Source organism: Condylura cristata, unplaced genomic scaffold (genome assembly GCF_000260355.1).
Source record: "Condylura cristata isolate star-nosed mole 26May11 unplaced genomic scaffold, ConCri1.0 scaffold00005, whole genome shotgun sequence".
Taxonomy (NCBI): domain Eukaryota; kingdom Metazoa; phylum Chordata; class Mammalia; order Eulipotyphla; family Talpidae; genus Condylura; species Condylura cristata.
Window position 1 is genome coordinate 35,408,845 of NW_004567106.1, and position 19,746 is coordinate 35,428,590.

The following is a 19,746-nucleotide window of genomic DNA, read 5'->3' on the forward strand; positions in this document are numbered from 1 at the left end:
TGATTTGTGCTAGGAAAGCTTATTTTTCGAACTTTCCTTTGTCATGTCCAATTGATTTCTGTCCCAGAGCCTTGGGGACAACATCCTTGAAATAATGAAACTGATAAGGTGATTGTTCCTTACCTGACTTGTCTGGGCTCTGAGAAACTCATGAATTCCTTCACATCACCAGCATGAAAAGAGAGTTGCATGTTTATCAGACTAGTCTGAGAACTGTTCTCTAACACCCATATTCTCTTGTCCAGGAAGCAGCAACCATGCTGCCTCCATGAGCATTCCATCTCACTAGTTAAAGTGAAAACAAAAACATCTGAAAGATTTGAGATTGACATATGTTGGTTGCACCTGCTTTTAATGACATTTTCAACAGTAAAGTTACCATGCAGGCAGGAATACTCTGTTTAGTGACAGATGTTCAAATGTCAAGCTAAGGACATTGTTTCCTTGACTGCTGAAAACAATGTGGAGAGATTTTTTCACTACATAAAACACAGGCCAGACATTGTCTTTTGGTAATACACTAATGTTCAGATCTATCCAAGTCTACTTAACTTATTTTAGATTGATACTCATATGTTTAATGTAGTAATTCAAGAAGTGATTTTTCAGATTCTATTCTGTGTCAGGTACTGTTTTAGGTGTTGAAAATATACCAGGAAGAAAATAAATTTTATATTTGATTTTATGAAGCATGTATCCTAAGATTGGAGTTAGCAAACTTTTCCTACAAAGAGTAAGATAGTAACTATTTTAGACTTTGAGGTCTCTTGTAAGTATTCATTTTTGCTATTATAGAGCAAAGCAGCCACATACAATAACTAGAGAAACAAATGGACTTGACTGTGTTCATTTAAAGTTTTGTGTAAACATTTGGCTCATGGCCCATAGTTTGCTGATAACTGTTCTAACATTTGTCATACAGGCACAAGTAGATAGTGGCATCATCAGAAACAAAAAAGTGCATCAATTAGGAATGATTTTAACTGTGTATAGCAAAAACACAACTTGTGGATTTTGTTTTCTTCACTACTCATGTAACAATAAGCCTAAAGGCATATGATTCAGGCTGGCACGTTAGATCCTGTGTACTGGGTAGACAACCAATCATCTGTCTCATTGAAGGTTTGTGACATGGAGCTTAAGGTTCTGAGCTGTCATTTAGATTGCTTGAGTTTATATTATTGGTAATCAATTGCTGGTTGTGTTACCTTCAACAAGTTAATTAGCTTCTTTGTGCATCAAGTCCCCCTCTATGTAAAGTACTGATGATAATTAAAGTTCAGTAGGTGGTTGTGAGAATAGAATGAATTTGCCTAAAATAGTGCCTGGCACAGAGTAATAGCTCACTGTTTGTTAGCTACTATTTTTGTTGAAATTACTCATTCAGAAAAATTAATCTCTTCTAAAAAGCCTTTTTACTTTATAAAGGATAAAGTTATTTGGGTTGGATTAGGAATTTGTCTCTGTTACAAGACTGATTTTGTAACAGAGACAATGGAAATTTTATTCTTGCATGTGGAGTGGTTATTTTTTGTCTTCTTTGAGCCCAAAACATACCTATGAGCCCCTCTAACCATGTCTAGAAAGGTCTTCATATGTGATGCTACATTAATTGGCTGTTGTTCCCACTGGCATTCTAGAAGACTAGCTCAAGGAACCTCTTTTTTTTTTTTTTTTCTGAAAGACTTGGGCAGTACTAAATGACCACCACTGTCTCTGGTCATCAAAACCACATTAACAGATTTTCTCTAGACACCTTAGGACAGTTTGGTAGGTTCAAATTGTGAAACAATGTTTGTCATACATTGTAGTTTCCCACCAAAGGAAAAAGTAGTAGAGGTTGTCATTTCTATTTCCCATGTTAGGTGTAGTTCCTGTGGCACTGCACTCATTACTACAAGAGGGAGCATGAAAAGAGACAGCATGGTATGAATTTATAAACAACAGACTGATCCTTTGTGGCCTCTAAAGAAGGCAGAGTGCATATGCCAGTATTAGGGAAGCCAACATTTCCCTTAATTACATTAAGGTTTCCTTCATCCCTGAACATTATGCTAGATGGGAAATGTGTCAGACCCAGGATGAATTTTTCAAATGTTCATTAAGATAAAAACCTTTAAATGTTTTCTTAACAGATATTTACCAAAAGTCAGGATGACGAAACAAAAGAACGGGACAGTCACTTCTTTTCACTAATGTTTCTACTCCTTGGAATAATTTCTTTTATCACATTTTTCCTTCAGGTAAATATTCACTTTATTCATTTTTGAGATGTGCATTATGACTTAAGTATGGGGAATTTTTTAAAGTCTGTGTAATTTGCTTTTTAGGAAAATTATTCCTTTATTGACTGCACTGTTAGTAACCAAGTTTCTTTCAAACTGAGATGTTTTGCTTGCTCTGGCTTCTCTCCACTTTCACCCCACCCCCCACACTGGAAATTTAAGGAACCCTAGACATAGCTTGGATATTAAGTGCTGCCAGTCAACTTAAGTCCTCAAAGAAATGTGTGCTTAATGAGGCAACAACAACAAAATAAAACGTTATAAGCAAGTCACACTGATTTTAAATTGAAGAATATGTCATTCAATTTTAGCTAAAAGAATAAAGAGCCCTTTTAATGATGGAAGAATGTCAGTCCTCAAAAAAAAAAAATTGTAGGAAACATTTGCAAAGAATCCAATTTTAAATCTTGCAATTGACTGAAAGGAAATTGCAAAAAGAATTAAATTCATTAAAAGCTTAGTGAATAATAAAGCAGTTTGGGCTGTGCTGTCATCCCTACGGCCATGTACAAGTTGCCCAAGTTCCTAATTTTGTGTTCTTGGGCAAATCATTTAAATTGTCTAAGTCTCAATTTCTTCATCTGTGAAATAGGTATAATGATATCACATGGAATTTTAAAGGTGAAAATCTGAATACTTTGTTTAGTTAAAATGTTGTGAGCATATATTGATTTTTTTTTTTTTAAGATTTATTTATTTGTTCATACAGAACCAGGGTACAGGCCAGAGATGCGGAGGGTGAGAGGATTCACCAGAGATAGAGCGGGGAGCAGAACAGACAGATCGATGAAGTACACTGCTGAGGGGAGCAGCGGGCTGGTCAGGAGAGGTCTGCCAAGCCATGTGGATCTCTTCCGGGGCTGGCGGGAATCAAACTCATGCGGAAGTGGCTTATGCTTCTTAGTGTAGTGCTTTAACCCGCTGCACCACCAGGGAGGGCCCGCATGTATTGATTTTTTTTTTAAAATACAACATTATTCTGGATGTTATAACAGGTAGTAAAGAAAACTTAGCTTTCATAACTAAATGTTTAGCGTCATTGGGGAATTTGGCTTCACCAGATGTGAAACGTACTATATACAAGATTGCAGCTCTTAATTCCACTGGAGTTTGGAGAAAATAAAAATTGCTGAGGGTTGGACTCTCCCCGGTAATGCAGCGGGGTAAGGCACATCACTGCAAGCTAGTTGTACCCCCCTCAGTGTAAGTTTGATCCCCAGCCAGAGAGGTGACCCACACTGCACAGCAGACCTCTCCTGACCCACCTGCTGTTCACCTCAACAGTGTACCCCATCAATCAACCTGTTCTACTCTCCAGTCTGTGTCTGGTGAATCCTCTCACCACCCCTGCACCTCTGGCCTGGATCCCAGTTCTGTATGCATAAATAAATAAATCTTAAAAAGAAAATTGCTGAGGGTGAATCCAGTCGATTAAGAAATTTGCAGGGAGGTAGGATTTGAGCTGTTCTTTAAACTTCAGAGTTAGACAGAGACAAAGCTCTATCTTTGTAATATGATGATGATCAGGGAGACTAGAATCTAGCTTGCATGGCAGATTGAAATGAGAATAAACCTATTAATTTTGTGATCTCAGACATGTAGAGATTCTGGCTGAATGCCAGAATACCCAGCATTATAGCTTGTCATAAGGACTTAAAAAGCTAACATAGTGTAAAGTACAGTGCCTCTTAACAGTGGATAGCATTGGACAAAAATAATAGGAATGTTCTTGGTATAAGCAAGACTTTTCACATTTTGTAATAGCAGAAACCTTAATCTTGCTATTCCCAAGTAAATGTAATCATTTTAGTGATTTCAAGCTTAAACTCGGTCTCAGATTGCTTTCTCTCCATCTTCTTCCTGGATTGGTGGCTGTGTTACCAGAGGGTTCTGTATCAGTACAACTCTGAGGGGAAGGTAATAATCAATAGACATCACTTGTACCCCTGCTTCATGTTGGGTGGGCCCTGGAAGACCCCAACTGTCTTTCACTTAGGTGGTCTTAATTGGCTATCCCCAGTTTTTTAGTTTTTCTTCCTTTATGCTATCTGCATATGCTTCTCTCTCAATAATATCCAACCTGCTACTTGAGAGCACAGAACTAACATGGTTACCTCCTCTACTTCTCTGATAGGAAACTTGGTTTCCTCTTCTAAACTCTGACTCTATAGGAAACGTGGGCTGGTGTTAGGTCTCTCCTCTCCAGCCACAGTCCATCCACATCCACTTTCCCCAAGCTTTATGTGGCAGCCTCATCTCTAAACTTCCACTTCCTTCCCTATGCTCCAAAAAGAAAAGGAGTGTTGCTTTCTTCTAGTCCCATCTCCCCAAAAGTCGTTGGAATGAAATTTCTGTTGTCCTTCCTCTCCAGATGCGGCTCTGCGTGGCTGCACAATCACATCTATTATGTTCTTTCCCAGTAATTTTCTTTCCTCCCCCAGACACAAAGGACTATACTTTTGTGGGACAGGGAAGGGCAGGGCAGAAAATTCTCTCACAGTAAGTCTTCTTTCACAATCTTTTTTACTTCTAGATGGGCAATTTTTAAACTTGGAAACTAAGGATTTGATGTCTTTTTTCCAGTGACTTGGTATATTAAGAGCATCCATTATTTTTTCTAAAATAAAAAATAAGTCTTGTTTTGGATGGTACACAATATAATCTCCCTGTGTCGAGCTCCCCACCTTGGGAGCAAATTCTACTGCTGAGTAATAGACCCCAGTTCACTGGAACGAATACTCAGGTGTGGGAATGGGGGACAAAGAAACACACTTTCTAATAAATCCTGCATTGGCCTGTCAGCTAGCGGGGGAGTGACAATGTCCATGTCAAATTCGGGCTCTCATATCTCTGCCATCCACGTGGTAGGCACCATAGTACATAGTCTCTGAAATGTAATCAGGTTTCTGACTTTGTCTGTTGTCCTTTAACAATGACATCAAGTGTTTTAAATAATCCACATCTGGTTCTCAAGTCTCCTTTCTTTGTGTGCTTTCTTGTTCTTCACAGGGATACACATTTGGCAAAGCTGGAGAGATCCTTACCAAGCGGCTCCGATACATGGTTTTTAAATCCATGCTGAGACAGGTATGTATTAACGATTGTGGCTCACAGTATGTATAGCTCCGCTTTTATTCCTGTGGTCTCAGGCAGTAGGAGTGCGAGCTTTTGCACTGATCTTTCCTCAGTCTCATCTCACTGATGTGGCTGAGGGCCCTTTGTTCCAGACACAGGTTCAGAGCCCTGCTGTCTGTTTGCTGTAGGAGGGCACAAGGAACAGTATTACTGGTAGACACAATCTTTAGAGCTTTTGTCTTGGTAGCTGTAGGTAGGAGACGTCTTCAGAACTCCTAATCCTTCTCCTCTCTTTCCTTCTTTACCTGGGAAACCCCAGATACTTGTGTGTCTCTTAGCAAGAGATAGGTTCTGTATTGTTCTTTTCCACATAATAAGATTCATCCCACAGCCATTTCCTCACTGCCTAGCTTCTTTGCTGGGATTAGACTGACATAATAATTAAGCCACTGTGCTACTAGTAATAACGACTTAATGGAATGCTGCTCACAATTTCACTAATTCAAAACTCTGACAGGAATGAATGTTTCCCCAGGGAAAGGTGTTGGGAGATTATTGGAATGTAGCCCAAAGCAGCCCAGTTCAAAGGGAAAATCTCCTTATTAATCATGGAGATTGTATATGTGACTTTATCACTTTCTTATAAAGTCACTAATCACTTCCCATTGAATAAAATGATGCTTTAAGAGGATGCACCTGACATGCCAGAGGTACTTGATTCATGACTGAAAAAGCATCAGTAGGCTATGTGAGGATTTCTAAATGACACCCATTCTTTTCCAGCTGCCTTTTATTCCTCGATTCTTTCCTACTCCTACCACAATAACTTTAAAAAATATTTATGAGAATTGCTAGACCGGCAGAGCCAGGACTGAATCTAATAACTTAGAGAGCACTATTTGATGGGGGTGGGGGGGACCCTGCTCAAGTCAAACCAATGTATCAGTAAGATACTTAGATTCAAGTTGACCTTGGTCCAGGGCCAAATACCCATTACCCCACCAGTCTCCAGACCAACTTCTAGATTCATACTTTGGAAGCAAAGCTGATGGTTTGTGTAGTACCCTCTTCATAAATTATTAAGTACATCAAATATGCCTTAAGTGCCTTCTGCTTACAAGACACAGTGCTAAAGTTCTTCAAGGAAATTACATGACAGTTGGGGGGAAAGGGATGCAGTTTTTTTTTTTTTTTAAAGATTTATTTATTTATTCATACAGAACTGGGGTACAGGCCAGAGATGCAGAGGGTGAGAGAATTCACCAGAGACAAAGTGGGGAGCAGAACAGGCAGATTGACGAAGTACACTGCTGAGGGGAGCAGCGGGCTGGTCAGGAGAGGTCTGCCGCGCCATGTGGTCACCTCCGGGGCAGGCGAGGATCGAACTCATGCGGAAGTGGCTTTAGTCTCTTTGTGCAGTGCTTTAACCCACTGCGCCACCAGGGAGGGCCCGGGATGCAGTTTTTAAAATGCAAATTGATGATCAAATATGGGGGAGCTGGTGATGGGTGCCCTATATGGCACAATCTAATGGGGCTGTCCCAATATTACCTCAATTACAAATAAATAAATTAAAAATATTTAGAAGAGAACTGGGAAAAAATAAAAGCAGATTAACACCTGCTGTAATAAGTTAATGATAATGCTTTGTGCTTTCCTAAGTATTTGGGAGGGAAATCATAGATACAAGAGGTCAATTCAGATAACTTAGAACCATGTAGTTATTTTTGTAACAAATATAAATTTTTACTTCAAGCTCACCATCATTTTAGTTTTTATGTATTGAAAAATAGAAGGGGTTTTACAAAGAAAAACAGTTTATATTGACTGTTCAATTTAAATTTAGAGTTCTTTAAACAATTTTATTTACTCTACCCTGAACTACAGTTAGCTAAATGTGTGTTCACCTTCTTTACTTAGATGTCTAAAGAATTAAATATTTAACATTTCCAAAGATGAACTTCTGGTTTTCCCCTCCCCACAGGTTTAGTCTTTACCTTGTCTTCTCCCATATCAGTAAATGGCAGCTCCATTCTACCACTTGTTCAAACTAAAAACCTCGAATCACTCTTTCTCTCCTGTGTTTCTGTTTAATATTAAATATCCCACCTAGCCTAGCTTATGTCTCCATCCTTATCCTGATGCAGTAGGTTCCCTTCACAAGCGTCATTGTTCTAAAGTATAAGTCAGATCACACTCTTTTGTCCCAACTACCCATATCTCTGGGTAAAATCTGGAATCTTCAGCATGGCCCATAGGTCATAGTGGCCCTCATTACTTCTCAGATCTCATCTCCCACAGCTTTATTTATTTCTAGTATGTGTTCTGTTTTAGGCCCACTGGCTTATTGCACAGAGCGTGAGTGGGGAAGGAATGGTAGAACCAAGTGAAATAGAAATCCGTCCAAAGAAAAAAGCAGCTTTTACAAGCTTACACAAAGGTCCCTTTAAGGCTATTGGCAGGCCTGAAGGCATCTTGATAGTGCCTGACCCATTCAGGCTTGCCTTCCCTCAGGGTCTTTGCATATGCTTCCTTCCTGCAGGTATTCTCATCTCTCTTGTCATTCAATTAGTTCTCTGCTCTAATGTCACTTAGAGAAGATTTCTCTACCCTTCCCCAAACTATGAAATAGATTCCCTCACTTTTTTTCTTCTCACTCTTTTTTGACTTCATAGCTTTTATTGCCATCCAACATGGTATAATAAAATAAAACATACTTATTACTTGTGCCTTCCATCTCTGCAATACAGACTTCATGAAAGCCTCAAGTTTTCCCTTTTTCACTGTTGTATAAAATCCTACACTTGGAAACCATGTGTGTGGATCAAAATAGGAACTCAAAAATGATTTTGACAAATAAAATCATGTTTACATGTTTGTCAATAAAGTCCTTTTCTTGTATATTGTCAAATCGCAAGTATTAAATGCATAGAAAATAAGTGATCAACAAAACTGACCCTGTCAGATCAGAATCTCAAACTGGGCTTTGAGATAATAAAATCATTTTCTCTGCCACAGGATGTAAGTTGGTTTGATGACCCTAAAAATACCACCGGAGCATTGACCACCAGGCTTGCCAATGATGCTGCTCAAGTTAAAGGGGTAAGTGCCTGCTTTCTGCTGGTGTTTGTCTTAATTGTCCATTTTAAACTCTTCCTTTCTTCTCAGATGTCAGTTCTCATCATCACAAAAGAAATGTTAGGTATTTATCCTGCACAATATGTTTTATATTTTATGGCAAAACTGTTAAACACCATGCACTGTATCATATACTGATAATTTACAAGCATACCATTACTTGCTGTGTTATACATGCTACTAAAACAGTAAATAAAGACAAACACTTAGAAATGTATTTATCAGCTTATCATATAGGGTCAATGGACAGAAACTAATGCTAATGAAAGAAAGAATTTGTGAAGTTGCTGTAAGAAAGTTTAGGTCCAAATTGAATTTGTAGTTTGACTTCTGGCTTTTGACCTAGGAGTTACTGTATATTAAAAATTCATGTCTAGGCTCCCTCTGTCATTCAACTTGCCTGCTTAGAATCCTACATTCTGTAATTTTCAGCACTGTGTATTTTTTTTACAAAGCAGTTGCTGGCTAATGAAATGATAGAATGTTGAATAGGCCAAGATATATTTGAATATCCTTACAGACAAATATTGGACTTAAATTATATAGTTATGCATCTAATATTGGAAATTTTCTACAGCTCTGTTTAATATAATTGTTGGGCTCTTTTAACTTGCTTATTTGCAGAGCTTGCTTTAATAATTGTGGTTTTTGTCAGTGAGCATTTTCTTGGCATTAAAAATATCTAAAGAACTAGAAATACATGCTTGAACTCTGAATTAGTGACATTTTGAATTATTGATTTTCTGCTTTCAGTATTTATTATGAAGTCATGAAAATCTTCATTTTGGAAACTAAGTAAACTTCCTACAAATAAATCTTTAGTTCATAACATAGTATGTAATTAATAGGTTTTCATGAAACTGCATTGTCATAATCCTTATGAAAATAAAAACTTGTATTTTAAAAATAATATAAAAGTGCTCCATTAATAGGTTTTGTTTGTTTTGCAGGCTACAGGTTCCAGGCTTGCTGTAATTACTCAGAATATAGCAAATCTTGGAACAGGCATTATTATATCTTTAATCTATGGCTGGCAGTTAACACTTTTACTCTTAGCAATTGTACCCATTATTGCAATAGCAGGAGTTATTGAAATGAAAATGTTGTCTGGACATGCACTGAAAGATAAAAAAGAGCTAGAAGGTGCTGGAAAGGTGAGTCAAACTAATGATAATAGCTTATCCAAAAAGAGTACAATATTCTAGTCAGTGTTACTGTTACTACAGCTTACTGTGCTTGTAGAATGGTTATTATTATTTTTTTTTATTGAAGTACCATTGGTTTACAACCTTGACAATGTTTTGGAACTATAGGATTTCCTCCTTCAGGTATAGTCACCATAGCCCACCCACCTCCAAAGCACCTACAGTCCTCAACCATAGTTCACTATGCTCTCTCCCACCCTATTCTCACCTCTCTCCCTCCTCCTCCTCTTCCCCATAGATGCCTCAGTTCATAGTTTTGTGGGCTTGGTTTTAAAGTTTGTCTTTGCCTGACCCTTTGTTTGGTTTCTCTGTGTTTCACATATAATAAGTGACACCATCTGGTATTTATCTTTCTCCTTCTGCCTTATTTCACTTAGCTTGCAGAATGTTTTTATAACCATTCTCAAAGCAATCTTATCTAACACTTGTTCAGCAATTCAGAAACTGAAGAAAAGTAGCAAAATAAAGTCATAGGCTCACAGGCTGGCAACTCCCTTCATCATACTTTTCTCTAGTTTCTAGGTGTCTTCATACTCTTCCTTCTGCTCTCCTTCCCTATCCCTTCTCATAATTGCTCTGCTTTTTCTTTGTTTCAATCAAGATAAAATGTACTCTTTTTATTGAAGAAAATATATCTATGTAATTACATATGATGGACATATTAAAATGTGGAAAGGTTCTAAACATATTTTCATTTACTTTATTAAATTATTTGTATTGATGTGTTGGTTTACAACGTTGTAAACTGTGTAGAGTGAAATCGCATATTGTAGCACTGGTGTTTTTTATATTTCCTACCCTTTCCCACGCTTCAAAAAGTGGTAAAGGATGCATTTATCATAAACACATAGCCTTGTTTGTACTCAATTCAAACATATTTGAATGATAGAAACTTTCTATAAAATAAATTAACAATATGTGCTGTGATGCTTAAAAATTAATTTATTCCCTTTGACCTGATCATTTTACTCTTAAAAACTTCTAAAACAATAATTCAACAAAATTATTTCTTTCTGTACACAAATGTTATTACTACATCATTTTTTTTTTAAAGATTTATTTATTTGTGCATACAGAACTGGGGTGCAGGCCAGAAGTTCAGGCGGTGAGAGGCTTCACCAGAGACAGTGGGAAACAGAACAGGCAGATCGACGAAGTACACTGCTGAGGGGAGCAGCGGGCGGGTCAGGAGAGGTCTGCCACGCCATGTGGTCACCTCCAGGGCAGGGGGGGATCGAACTCATGACGAAGCAGCTTTAGATTCTCAGTGCTGTGCTTTAACCCGCTGCGCCACCAGGGAGGGCCATTACTACATCATTTTTAATAGACAAAAATAAATTGAAAATCTTGTTCAAAATGTCAAGAAAAGTCAAACCTAGCAAGTTGACCATAGAACTGAGGCATACAGGAAAGGAAGGGAAACAAAATAGGGGAGGGGTAAACACAAGTAAATGTGGTTATGGTTCACAAATGATACAGTGGTGGGAGAACCATGGACAACAGGGTAGGAAATATAAAAAACACCAGTGCTACAATATGCAATTTCACTCTACACAGTTTACAACGTTGTAAACCAACACATCAATACAAATAATTTAATAAAAATAAAGAGAAGCAATTAATTAAAAAGGGAAATTGTTCAAGTTCACAATAAGAGGGTATTTTATTGGGGTGCTTTTTTGGTGAAATTAAGTGGCCTATCAAAAATCCCATTTTCATGTATAGAAAGAAATAATTTGTTGAATTTCAATAAAAAATAATTCGTTAAAAATATTCTTATTTGTGGGCCCCTTGGGTGGTGCAGCAGGTTAAAGCACAGCACTAAGAAGTTAAAACCATTTCCTCATGAGTTTGATCCCACCTGCCCCTGGGGTGACCCACAGGGCGCAGCAGACCTCTCCTGACTCGCCCGCTGCCCCCCTCAGCAGTGTACGTCATTGACATGCCTGTTCTGCTCCCCACTTTGTCTCTGGTGAATCCTCTCACGGCCCCGCACCTCTGGCCTGTACCTCAGTTCTGTGTGCACAAATATATAAATCTTTAAAAAAAATTCTTATTTGTTAAAGTAAAACTTAATGATAGAAAGTCAAGTATAGCTGAACCCAATTTTGTTGAATATGTATATATTTAGAAAAATAGCATTAATAGTTAAAAAAAACAGCAATATGTAACTTTTAATTATATATATTTTCAATATTTTCCAAAGATTCTTTAGTTGTCATGAATGACAAGCATAAAGAGAAAAATTTAAGCTAACATTTAAAAATGTATAGAATAACTATAGCTTAAAATGCGACCATCATAGAAAAACAAGCACTTCAAGAGATGTAAAATGCTGAATTCTCAGGTGAATTTGCAACTGTAAAGTTAATGTGCTTTTAGATAAGTGCATTTATTCCTCTTAGCCTTGACTTCTCTTTCTGTAAAGAAGAGATTGATTTAGCCAGAACGCAAACTAGATTTAATACTATCTTAATTATTATCATTTTCCAGAGCAAGGAAACTTATATAATAAATATGTAAAAGTAAAAGGTAATACTTTTTTACTTTTTTTAATCGTAAACTTTTTTTATGGAACTTAAACTTATTGCCACTTGCTTTTGTGCTTCTTATTGAATGGGTTCTCTGTGTTTCAGGTTGCTACAGAAGCAATAGAAAATTTCCGAACTGTTGTTTCTCTAACTCGGGAGCAGAAGTTTGAATATGTGTATTCACAAAATTTGCAGGTACCATACAGGTAATGACACTGAAGGGTAGGAGGGAAGTGTGAGGAATTTTCCAATCACCAGATTTCTTTTTAGGAGGATTACTTTAGCCAGAGATAATGAAAAAGTGTAGAAATTACTGGAAAGGAACCATTGGAAAAGCACTTATATGTACCTACTATACTCTGACCTAAATCAGGAATGTCTTTAAGGTAGAATAACTAAGAATAAATAGGCAACTCTTGGGAAGAGGATATTGAAAATGACTTTCAGCCACATTTGGACAGTGAGCCTATTATTTGCTCTTACTGGCAATGAGTCTTTTATGGAACATGACATCTGAGTCAACTGTGGCACACTAAGTACTTCCTGTGTATTTCTCTCCTTCCTCTCTTTCCCCTTTCTCATGTGGACACCTCTTCATCTGTTAATCACCTTATCCAGCGAGGGCTCTAAAAAAAAGTGATGTAAACATAAGCCCAGCTTCTCTGATCCTCAGTTCCTTCTATGACAAAAGGGGACCTTTTGTCAGTAGATTTTTCTGCTTATAAAAAAAGATAGAAAATTTTTCCTGAAAAAAAAATTCATTTGAAATTCCAGTATATAAAATAGACAAAAGCAAAGTTAACATGATTAAAGCAGGAGTAGGAGTCCAGAGAGTGGGCTGCCCACTTTCTAGTCTTCTCTTATCTTCACACCACCAAGTTCCATGTGACTCAGAAATCCAAGATGTTAATTCCTTTGTGGAATCTTCTTTAAGTCCCTCAGAGTGTGCTAAGTACCCCCTTCTTTCTCCCCATAACATTTAATTCATGAAGTACCTTCATTGCACAACTTATAATCCACTCTAATCATGATAGTTCCAGCAGCTTGTATTGGCAAATGTATGTAGAATGAATGTTAACTATAGAGCCTATAGATGTTTATACCCAAGAGGTAGGAGAAAATGGAAGCAATTTATATGTAATAGGCTCTTATTATTTTCGCTGTGATATTAACTTTACCTTTGAGATGTGGTTAATCATCCACTAAAGATCAATATATTGAGTCTCAGAGAGTAGGCAGTTTCCTAAACTCTCAAGAATGGCAAAGTGTGTGCCAAACTTATTTTTGTAAACAAACCCATTTTTATCTGCCATGCCCCAATGCTAACTTAAAGAAAGTTCCATGTTAAAGGCTGAGAAATATAAGTCCAGAAAATTTCAAAATGTCTTCTTTTCAGAAATTCTTTGAAGAAAGCACATGTCTTTGGCATTACGTTTGCGTTCACCCAGGCAATGATGTACTTTTCCTATGCCGGCTGTTTCCGGTTTGGTGCATTCTTGGTGGCAAAGCAGATCATGGAATTTGAGCATGTTTTGTTGTAAGTATTCAGCTAAAATTTACAACTAAATTCTAAAATTAAATCAAGGTAAACATACTTCATACCTGGATTTAAAAACTGAAGCTTCATGAGATTTTGGTGATTCAGAAGTGGCATTTAACTTCTAGGTCTCCCTGTGTTACTATTGAAGTACCCCATTTCATTTGAGGAAATGTTACAGGGTGGCCCAGAGTGGACTGGGCCGCATGTCTGTGGGACCTCACCCATGCACTCACAATTCAGTTATACTGCAGGCACACACAAAGGGATCAATAATGAGTTTATTTACAAAAGGGGAAAGGAATAGGAAACAACCCAGGGAAAGAGATCAAGGTACAAAGTAACTAGAATACATTGCCGGCTAGTCTGACTGAAAACAAGTCTCGCTGTCAGGAGAGCTGTTTCCTGAGCAAGTGGGAGAGATGCAATCGTGCCCTATTTATCCCCCCAAATTTCCCAGAATTCCTGCTAGCTCCGCCCTTGGGTCCTCACAGTTCTCTCTAGTACTGCTGGGAGTTGTAGTTTCCAATCAGTGGAGTAGGGGATAGAGTCCAGAAGGCTGGAGTAGGGGGTGGGGTCCCCAAGACTCTTCAGAGTTCCTTTAGGACATCCTTCCCCTTAACAGAAACACTTGACTTCCCCTATCCTCACGGCTGAGTCACATGTTTGACCTTTCCAAATGTATGACTATGTAGGGGTGTTGATTCAATTCAGGGATTTAGGTTTGGGAAGTCAGCCTTCCAAGTATAGCAAAGGGGAGACCTGTATGAAGGGCAGTGCATTTATTTAAAAAAAAAAAATTCCACTAGTTTATGTGTTAACAAGTCTAAATTGTGAGTTTTATTTACAGCTATTTTTTAAAAAGACACGTGTGCTACATTAACGCAGACATAGAATCTAGAGGAGAAGAGCAATGGGCTCACAGTATTGTTCTAGGAGTGTTAAGTATTATGTCAGTTCCAGGGTTCCAGGTCCACTGTTTTAAAAGGCACTTTGTTTCCAGAAGTGTTAAGTGAAAGGAGTTATCAAAGGAACAGTCTTTTAAACAATATTTCAGTCCTTGAAGACCTGGCTAAAATCTTATGTTTCTTCATTTTGAAAAATAGCTTTCTAACAATAGCCTGAATCAAACTTGCTACTTCCTAAAACAGAGGATGGAAGCCAACTTAGGGGAAGATAAACATCAGAAGTTGACTTTGATATCCTGCAAAGTGCTTCACAGCTTTAAATTTTTGTGATCCATGTGTCACAGATTAGGAATATTGGTGCAACATGATATCTGGGTCTGTAAAATCTCTTTATTTGCTTCACTGTTCACAGGCTTTCTAAGATTCCATTATAATTCCAGCATCCCTGCCTGTATCCATTTCAAATGCCATAATAATGGTGCATAATATCCAAGCACTATACCTCGATGACATAAAGTGATCATTTTTACCCACAAGTCTATGGATTAGGTGGTCAAATCTGCTGATCTGGTTCAGGCATAGCAGATCTCAACAAGGTCCACAGTTGTGTCTACAGAGAGCTACGGCCTAGCACAGCTGTCTTCTGTCTGTGCCTTGTCTGTCAGTGCCGTTAACTGGGCTTGTGGTAGTGGAGGGGGTGAAGTGAGGATCAAGTGGCAGACAGAGAGCATGCAAGGTCACCTGAGTCACAGGCTTGGAACTGGCAGCAGTCACTTCCACCATATCCTGTTTGCCAAAACATGCCACAAGGTCAATCCATATTCAGAGTGTGGGAAAACAAATTCTACTTCTTAAATGGACAAACTGCAAAGTCATATAGCAAGCAAGTGATAATGCAGAGAAAGATGAAAAACAGGGCCATTTTATAATCAGTCTATCATACTACATGAATTTATAAGAAAAGCGGGGTTTTTTTTCCCCTGTTATTGTTGAGACAGTGCTTGTGGAAATGTCAATTTTCTCGCATTATAGTCATAAATCTACATATTTGTCTTGGTTTTTTGCAGGGTCTTCTCAGCAATTGTCTTTGGAGCCATGGCAGTGGGACAAGTCAGTTCATTTGCTCCTGACTATGCTAAAGCTAAAGTGTCAGCAGCTCACATCATCATGATCATTGAAAAGGTTCCTCTGATTGACAGCTACAGCACAGAAGGCCAAAAGCCCGTAAGTTTGATGTTTTGATGGTAATAGGAACACTGTCCACTTTGTCAACAGAGTTATGCATTGAATTATTCTTGGGGGACAGATTCTAGTTATTGGATATTGTGTTAGTAATATATGGTATAAAGCACTCTCTTAGGTCTTCATTATTAAATTCTAACAATTACAAAGGATGCCTAGTTACAATACAACCTATGACGCCTGGAGGTAAGGGGGTTGCCATACAGCATGTTTTTAGGGATTGCAGCAGAGAATTTTATTGTTACCCTTCTGATTTTAGAAAATGTTGGAGGGAAATGTGACATTTAATGGAGTCGTGTTCAACTATCCCACTCGGCCAGACATCCCGGTACTGCAGGGGCTGAGCCTTGAGGTGAAGAAGGGCCAGACACTAGCCCTTGTGGGCAGCAGCGGCTGTGGGAAGAGCACGGTGGTCCAGCTCCTTGAGCGGTTCTATGACCCCATGGCTGGGACAGTGGTGAGCATACTTTCATGTTGAACTCATTTCAGGTTGACATCATCTAAGTGCCTGAGTGTATTTAATTCTGTTTATAGTTGCCATGATTTTTTATAAACCTTTAAACACAGGTTCACTTTAAGTGTCGCATCCTAGATAGGTCTCCAAGCTGTCATCTGCTCCAGCCAAATTCCCTAACCCCTGTCTCTGCACTGCCTCTACCCTCCCTGGTGAGATGCCTTTTACTTCCCAGCTCCCTTTCATTGGTCAGTTTCAGTTTACACAATAAGATTCAGCAAAAATGAAAGTAGCCAGAAAGATAGAGAAGTACTAAGAGAGACTGGTGAATGAGAGCCTAGAATGAGAAGACTTTCAAGAAAACTTGTACTATATGTAGATGCTAATTTATATTAATGTACTCCTAAAACTATATAATAGTACTATACAATGTCACATCAATTAAAAAAAATTTTTTTTAAGGAGTCACATAGTCAACAGTGACAAATGTAATGGAGAGAGAGGACAGGATGAAGACTGAAAAGAGGATTTGACAATAAATGGGCTACTTTTGACATTTTTAATATTCTTAGTGAAGTGGCAATATTAGAAAACATTTTAGCATGTCTGAGGTGTGGTTAGAAGGGGAAATTGAGCCTAATTGAATGCAGATGATCAAAAAGATCAAAGGTGAAAGAAAGGCAAATTATTGTGCAAATTTGTGAGAAGGCAGAGTACAGGGGATAATTTTTAGGAACTTTGAATGTTTTTATGGGACAAAAACATTAAAATATCTTCTCAGGGCTAAAATTTTAATAAATCTGGGGAGTAAATAAGGAGTATAAAGGTTTAACTTTTGTTTCACAAGCTGAGAGGATAAGTGAATTATCAGACTGATTCATTCAGCTTTTGACAAACCTTTTCTGAATGTAATCCTTTTAGGTGCTAGATATGAGTAAGAAGTCTTAAAAGAAGTTATGAAATTTTAAATAATTATAAAGTTTGTTCCTTTTTTTACCACATTGTTTTATATTTTCTCGAATTCTGATTTTCTGTTTCAATTTTTTGGTCACAGCTTGAACAAAGGATTCTAAATGAAGACCTCTGTAACAATTTGAAGTAGTTAGAAATGTTAGCTCAGACATTGATTACAGTGCTTAACAGACATTTATTAAGCAGTGTGGAAACAATGAGCAGTTATGAGTAACATGGTATGGTGATGTCCACAAAGACATTAACTGATGCGATAGGGCATCTACTTTCATAAATTCAAATAAAGAAGATACACATAGAACTGGTTGCATAAGGCTGTAAGGATGAGCAATCAAAATGTCATTTGATACCAGAGAAAACATGAAAGGGTTTGATAATGTTTCCCCAATACAACAAATAAACCAGTTTCACTAACAGAGAGGATTAAGTAATGACTCACAAAATTCTTTGATTGTAATCCATTTAGGAAAGACAAGAAAAATCTCACAGTCCCCCTACTGTACTAATAGTTACTTCAGCAAAAAACAAAAACACTTGGTGATAGCAAAATGTTGGTAATGAAAGCAACACTAGTGCTAAACAGTAACGTAACCAAACAGGAAAGTAAAAAAAAAAGAAAAAAAATTTACTCCACATGTACTTAAAACACAAGAAAGTCCTAATTAAAATAGCATGGATTGAACAAGTTGTGACTTATTATAGGCTTACAAATTGTTTTAGTTTTTACAAGTACTTAACAAAGGGAATTATTTAGTGGCAAAGTGGAAATAAAAAGTGAAAGCAAATATACCCAGACATTCAAGTCACACCACTATAGCTTTATGCTAAAACAGCAAGTAACTGGAGTGTATTTAGCTGTCACAAAAGCATCAAATCTAAAGATCAAGCCTAGAGTCTGGCCATTCCAAAAACTCATCTGCTGAAACACATTAGCTGACCTAGCTGCTAAAAGAGAACTGTCCTCTCCCTCCCAGATTTTGTACAATGCATCTCATTTCAAGGACCTCACTGAATTTCAAAACCAGAAGGAAGTATGAGAAATCGTTTTTAGCCCTCCTTTTCTTAGAAATATGGAACAGTAGATATAGAAAATGTGGAAGTGAATGCTGAGCACATAGGAAAATAGCCCTCTCAAGGTAACACTTGACAATGCACTAAAAACAGTATCCTCGTCTATTGCAAGAATGTGGTTATCTGCTCCTGAGTATTTGCACTTCAGCTTTGGAACACTCCCAAGTAGTACATGACAGCCAGACTTCTTAGTGCAAGTGTCCCTAATAAATGTGCCAAAATTTGTTTATGAACATCAATTAGCAACTCTGCAATTCAGTTAGTAGGCTGCTAGTAGTTACTTTTTATTGTCATGTAAAAATGATATGTCAGTTTGAGTTTCATTTGATCATAAGAACTGTGGACTTATGATTTGAGGTCAGGAAATCCTTGTGACCATCAGTGAGCTGATTCCTGTTGTGAGAAATATTGATATGAACAGTAGTTCCCAAATTGGGTAGATCACAGTAGCCTAGATAGTTTAAAAAAAAATCCAGCCTCATTCAGCTAACCTCTTAAGTTTTTATGAAGTTCCCAGGTGATTTCTGATAGCAATCATAGTTAAGAACCACGAAACTGATATATTTTAAATGTTTAGGTTTAAATTATGGAGAGTTTTGAAAAATGACACATGGAATTGTACAGAAAGGAGATTCTAAGTCTTATCAGATCTGAAGGTTATACAGTTTTAGGAACTGTAGTTGAAAGAACATACAACTTTAAATACAAAATTAGGTACAAAAGGAATATTTTCTTCAACTAAAAAATATGCAGCAAAATTTTGGAACCTTAAAGATTCTGGTCTTTTGCTTTTTTTGGCACATTGTTACCAGTGCTTGCACAGAATTTCCCATCTCCAGCCTGGGATCCCGCCCTCCCAGAGCATTGTTCAACTCCCAGCATTCACCTGCAGTTGCGCACCCATGAAGTTTAAGCTCATTAATTCACTGTTAATTCACCTATGATCTTCAGGCCACTCACATATCATTTCTCAGTCTCCTACTCCTTTTAGGTTTCAGTTAGACACTTACTGTTACTGTCTGGACATAAACCAGCGGTATATGGGCTGACATGGGGGCTTTTCTCTGTTGAGGGAAGACAGAAGAGATCTTTTTTTTTTTTCTTCTTATAGATTTATTTATTTGTATATAGAGAACTGGGGTACAGGCCAGAGGCTCAGGCGGTGAGAGGCTTCACCAGAGACAGAGTGGGGAGCAGAACAGGAAGATCGAGGAAGTACACTGCTGAGGGGAGCAGCAGTGGGCAGGTCAGGAGAGGTCTGCTGCACCATGTGGATCACCTCCGGGGTGGGGATCGAACTTGCACTGAAGCCGCTGCAGTTAGCTTGC

The 19,746-nt window shown here is 37.8% G+C and overlaps 1 protein-coding gene across 2 annotated transcripts in view; it reads left to right on the forward strand.

The window, feature by feature from the left end:
- The window catches only part of ABCB1 (ATP-binding cassette, sub-family B (MDR/TAP), member 1), a 69,086-nt gene that overhangs the window by 42,697 nt on the left and 6,643 nt on the right, over window positions 1-19,746 (forward strand). For both annotated transcript variants that reach the window (XM_012720967.1, XM_012720968.1), the window contains 8 exons: window positions 2,136-2,243; window positions 5,295-5,372; window positions 8,379-8,462; window positions 9,449-9,652; window positions 12,340-12,440; window positions 13,631-13,771; window positions 15,747-15,903; window positions 16,181-16,378. In XM_012720967.1, coding sequence (XP_012576421.1) covers window positions 2,136-2,243; window positions 5,295-5,372; window positions 8,379-8,462; window positions 9,449-9,652; window positions 12,340-12,440; window positions 13,631-13,771; window positions 15,747-15,903; window positions 16,181-16,378 — 1,071 coding nt within the window. The remainder of the gene's footprint in view (window positions 1-2,135; window positions 2,244-5,294; window positions 5,373-8,378; window positions 8,463-9,448; window positions 9,653-12,339; window positions 12,441-13,630; window positions 13,772-15,746; window positions 15,904-16,180; window positions 16,379-19,746) is intronic.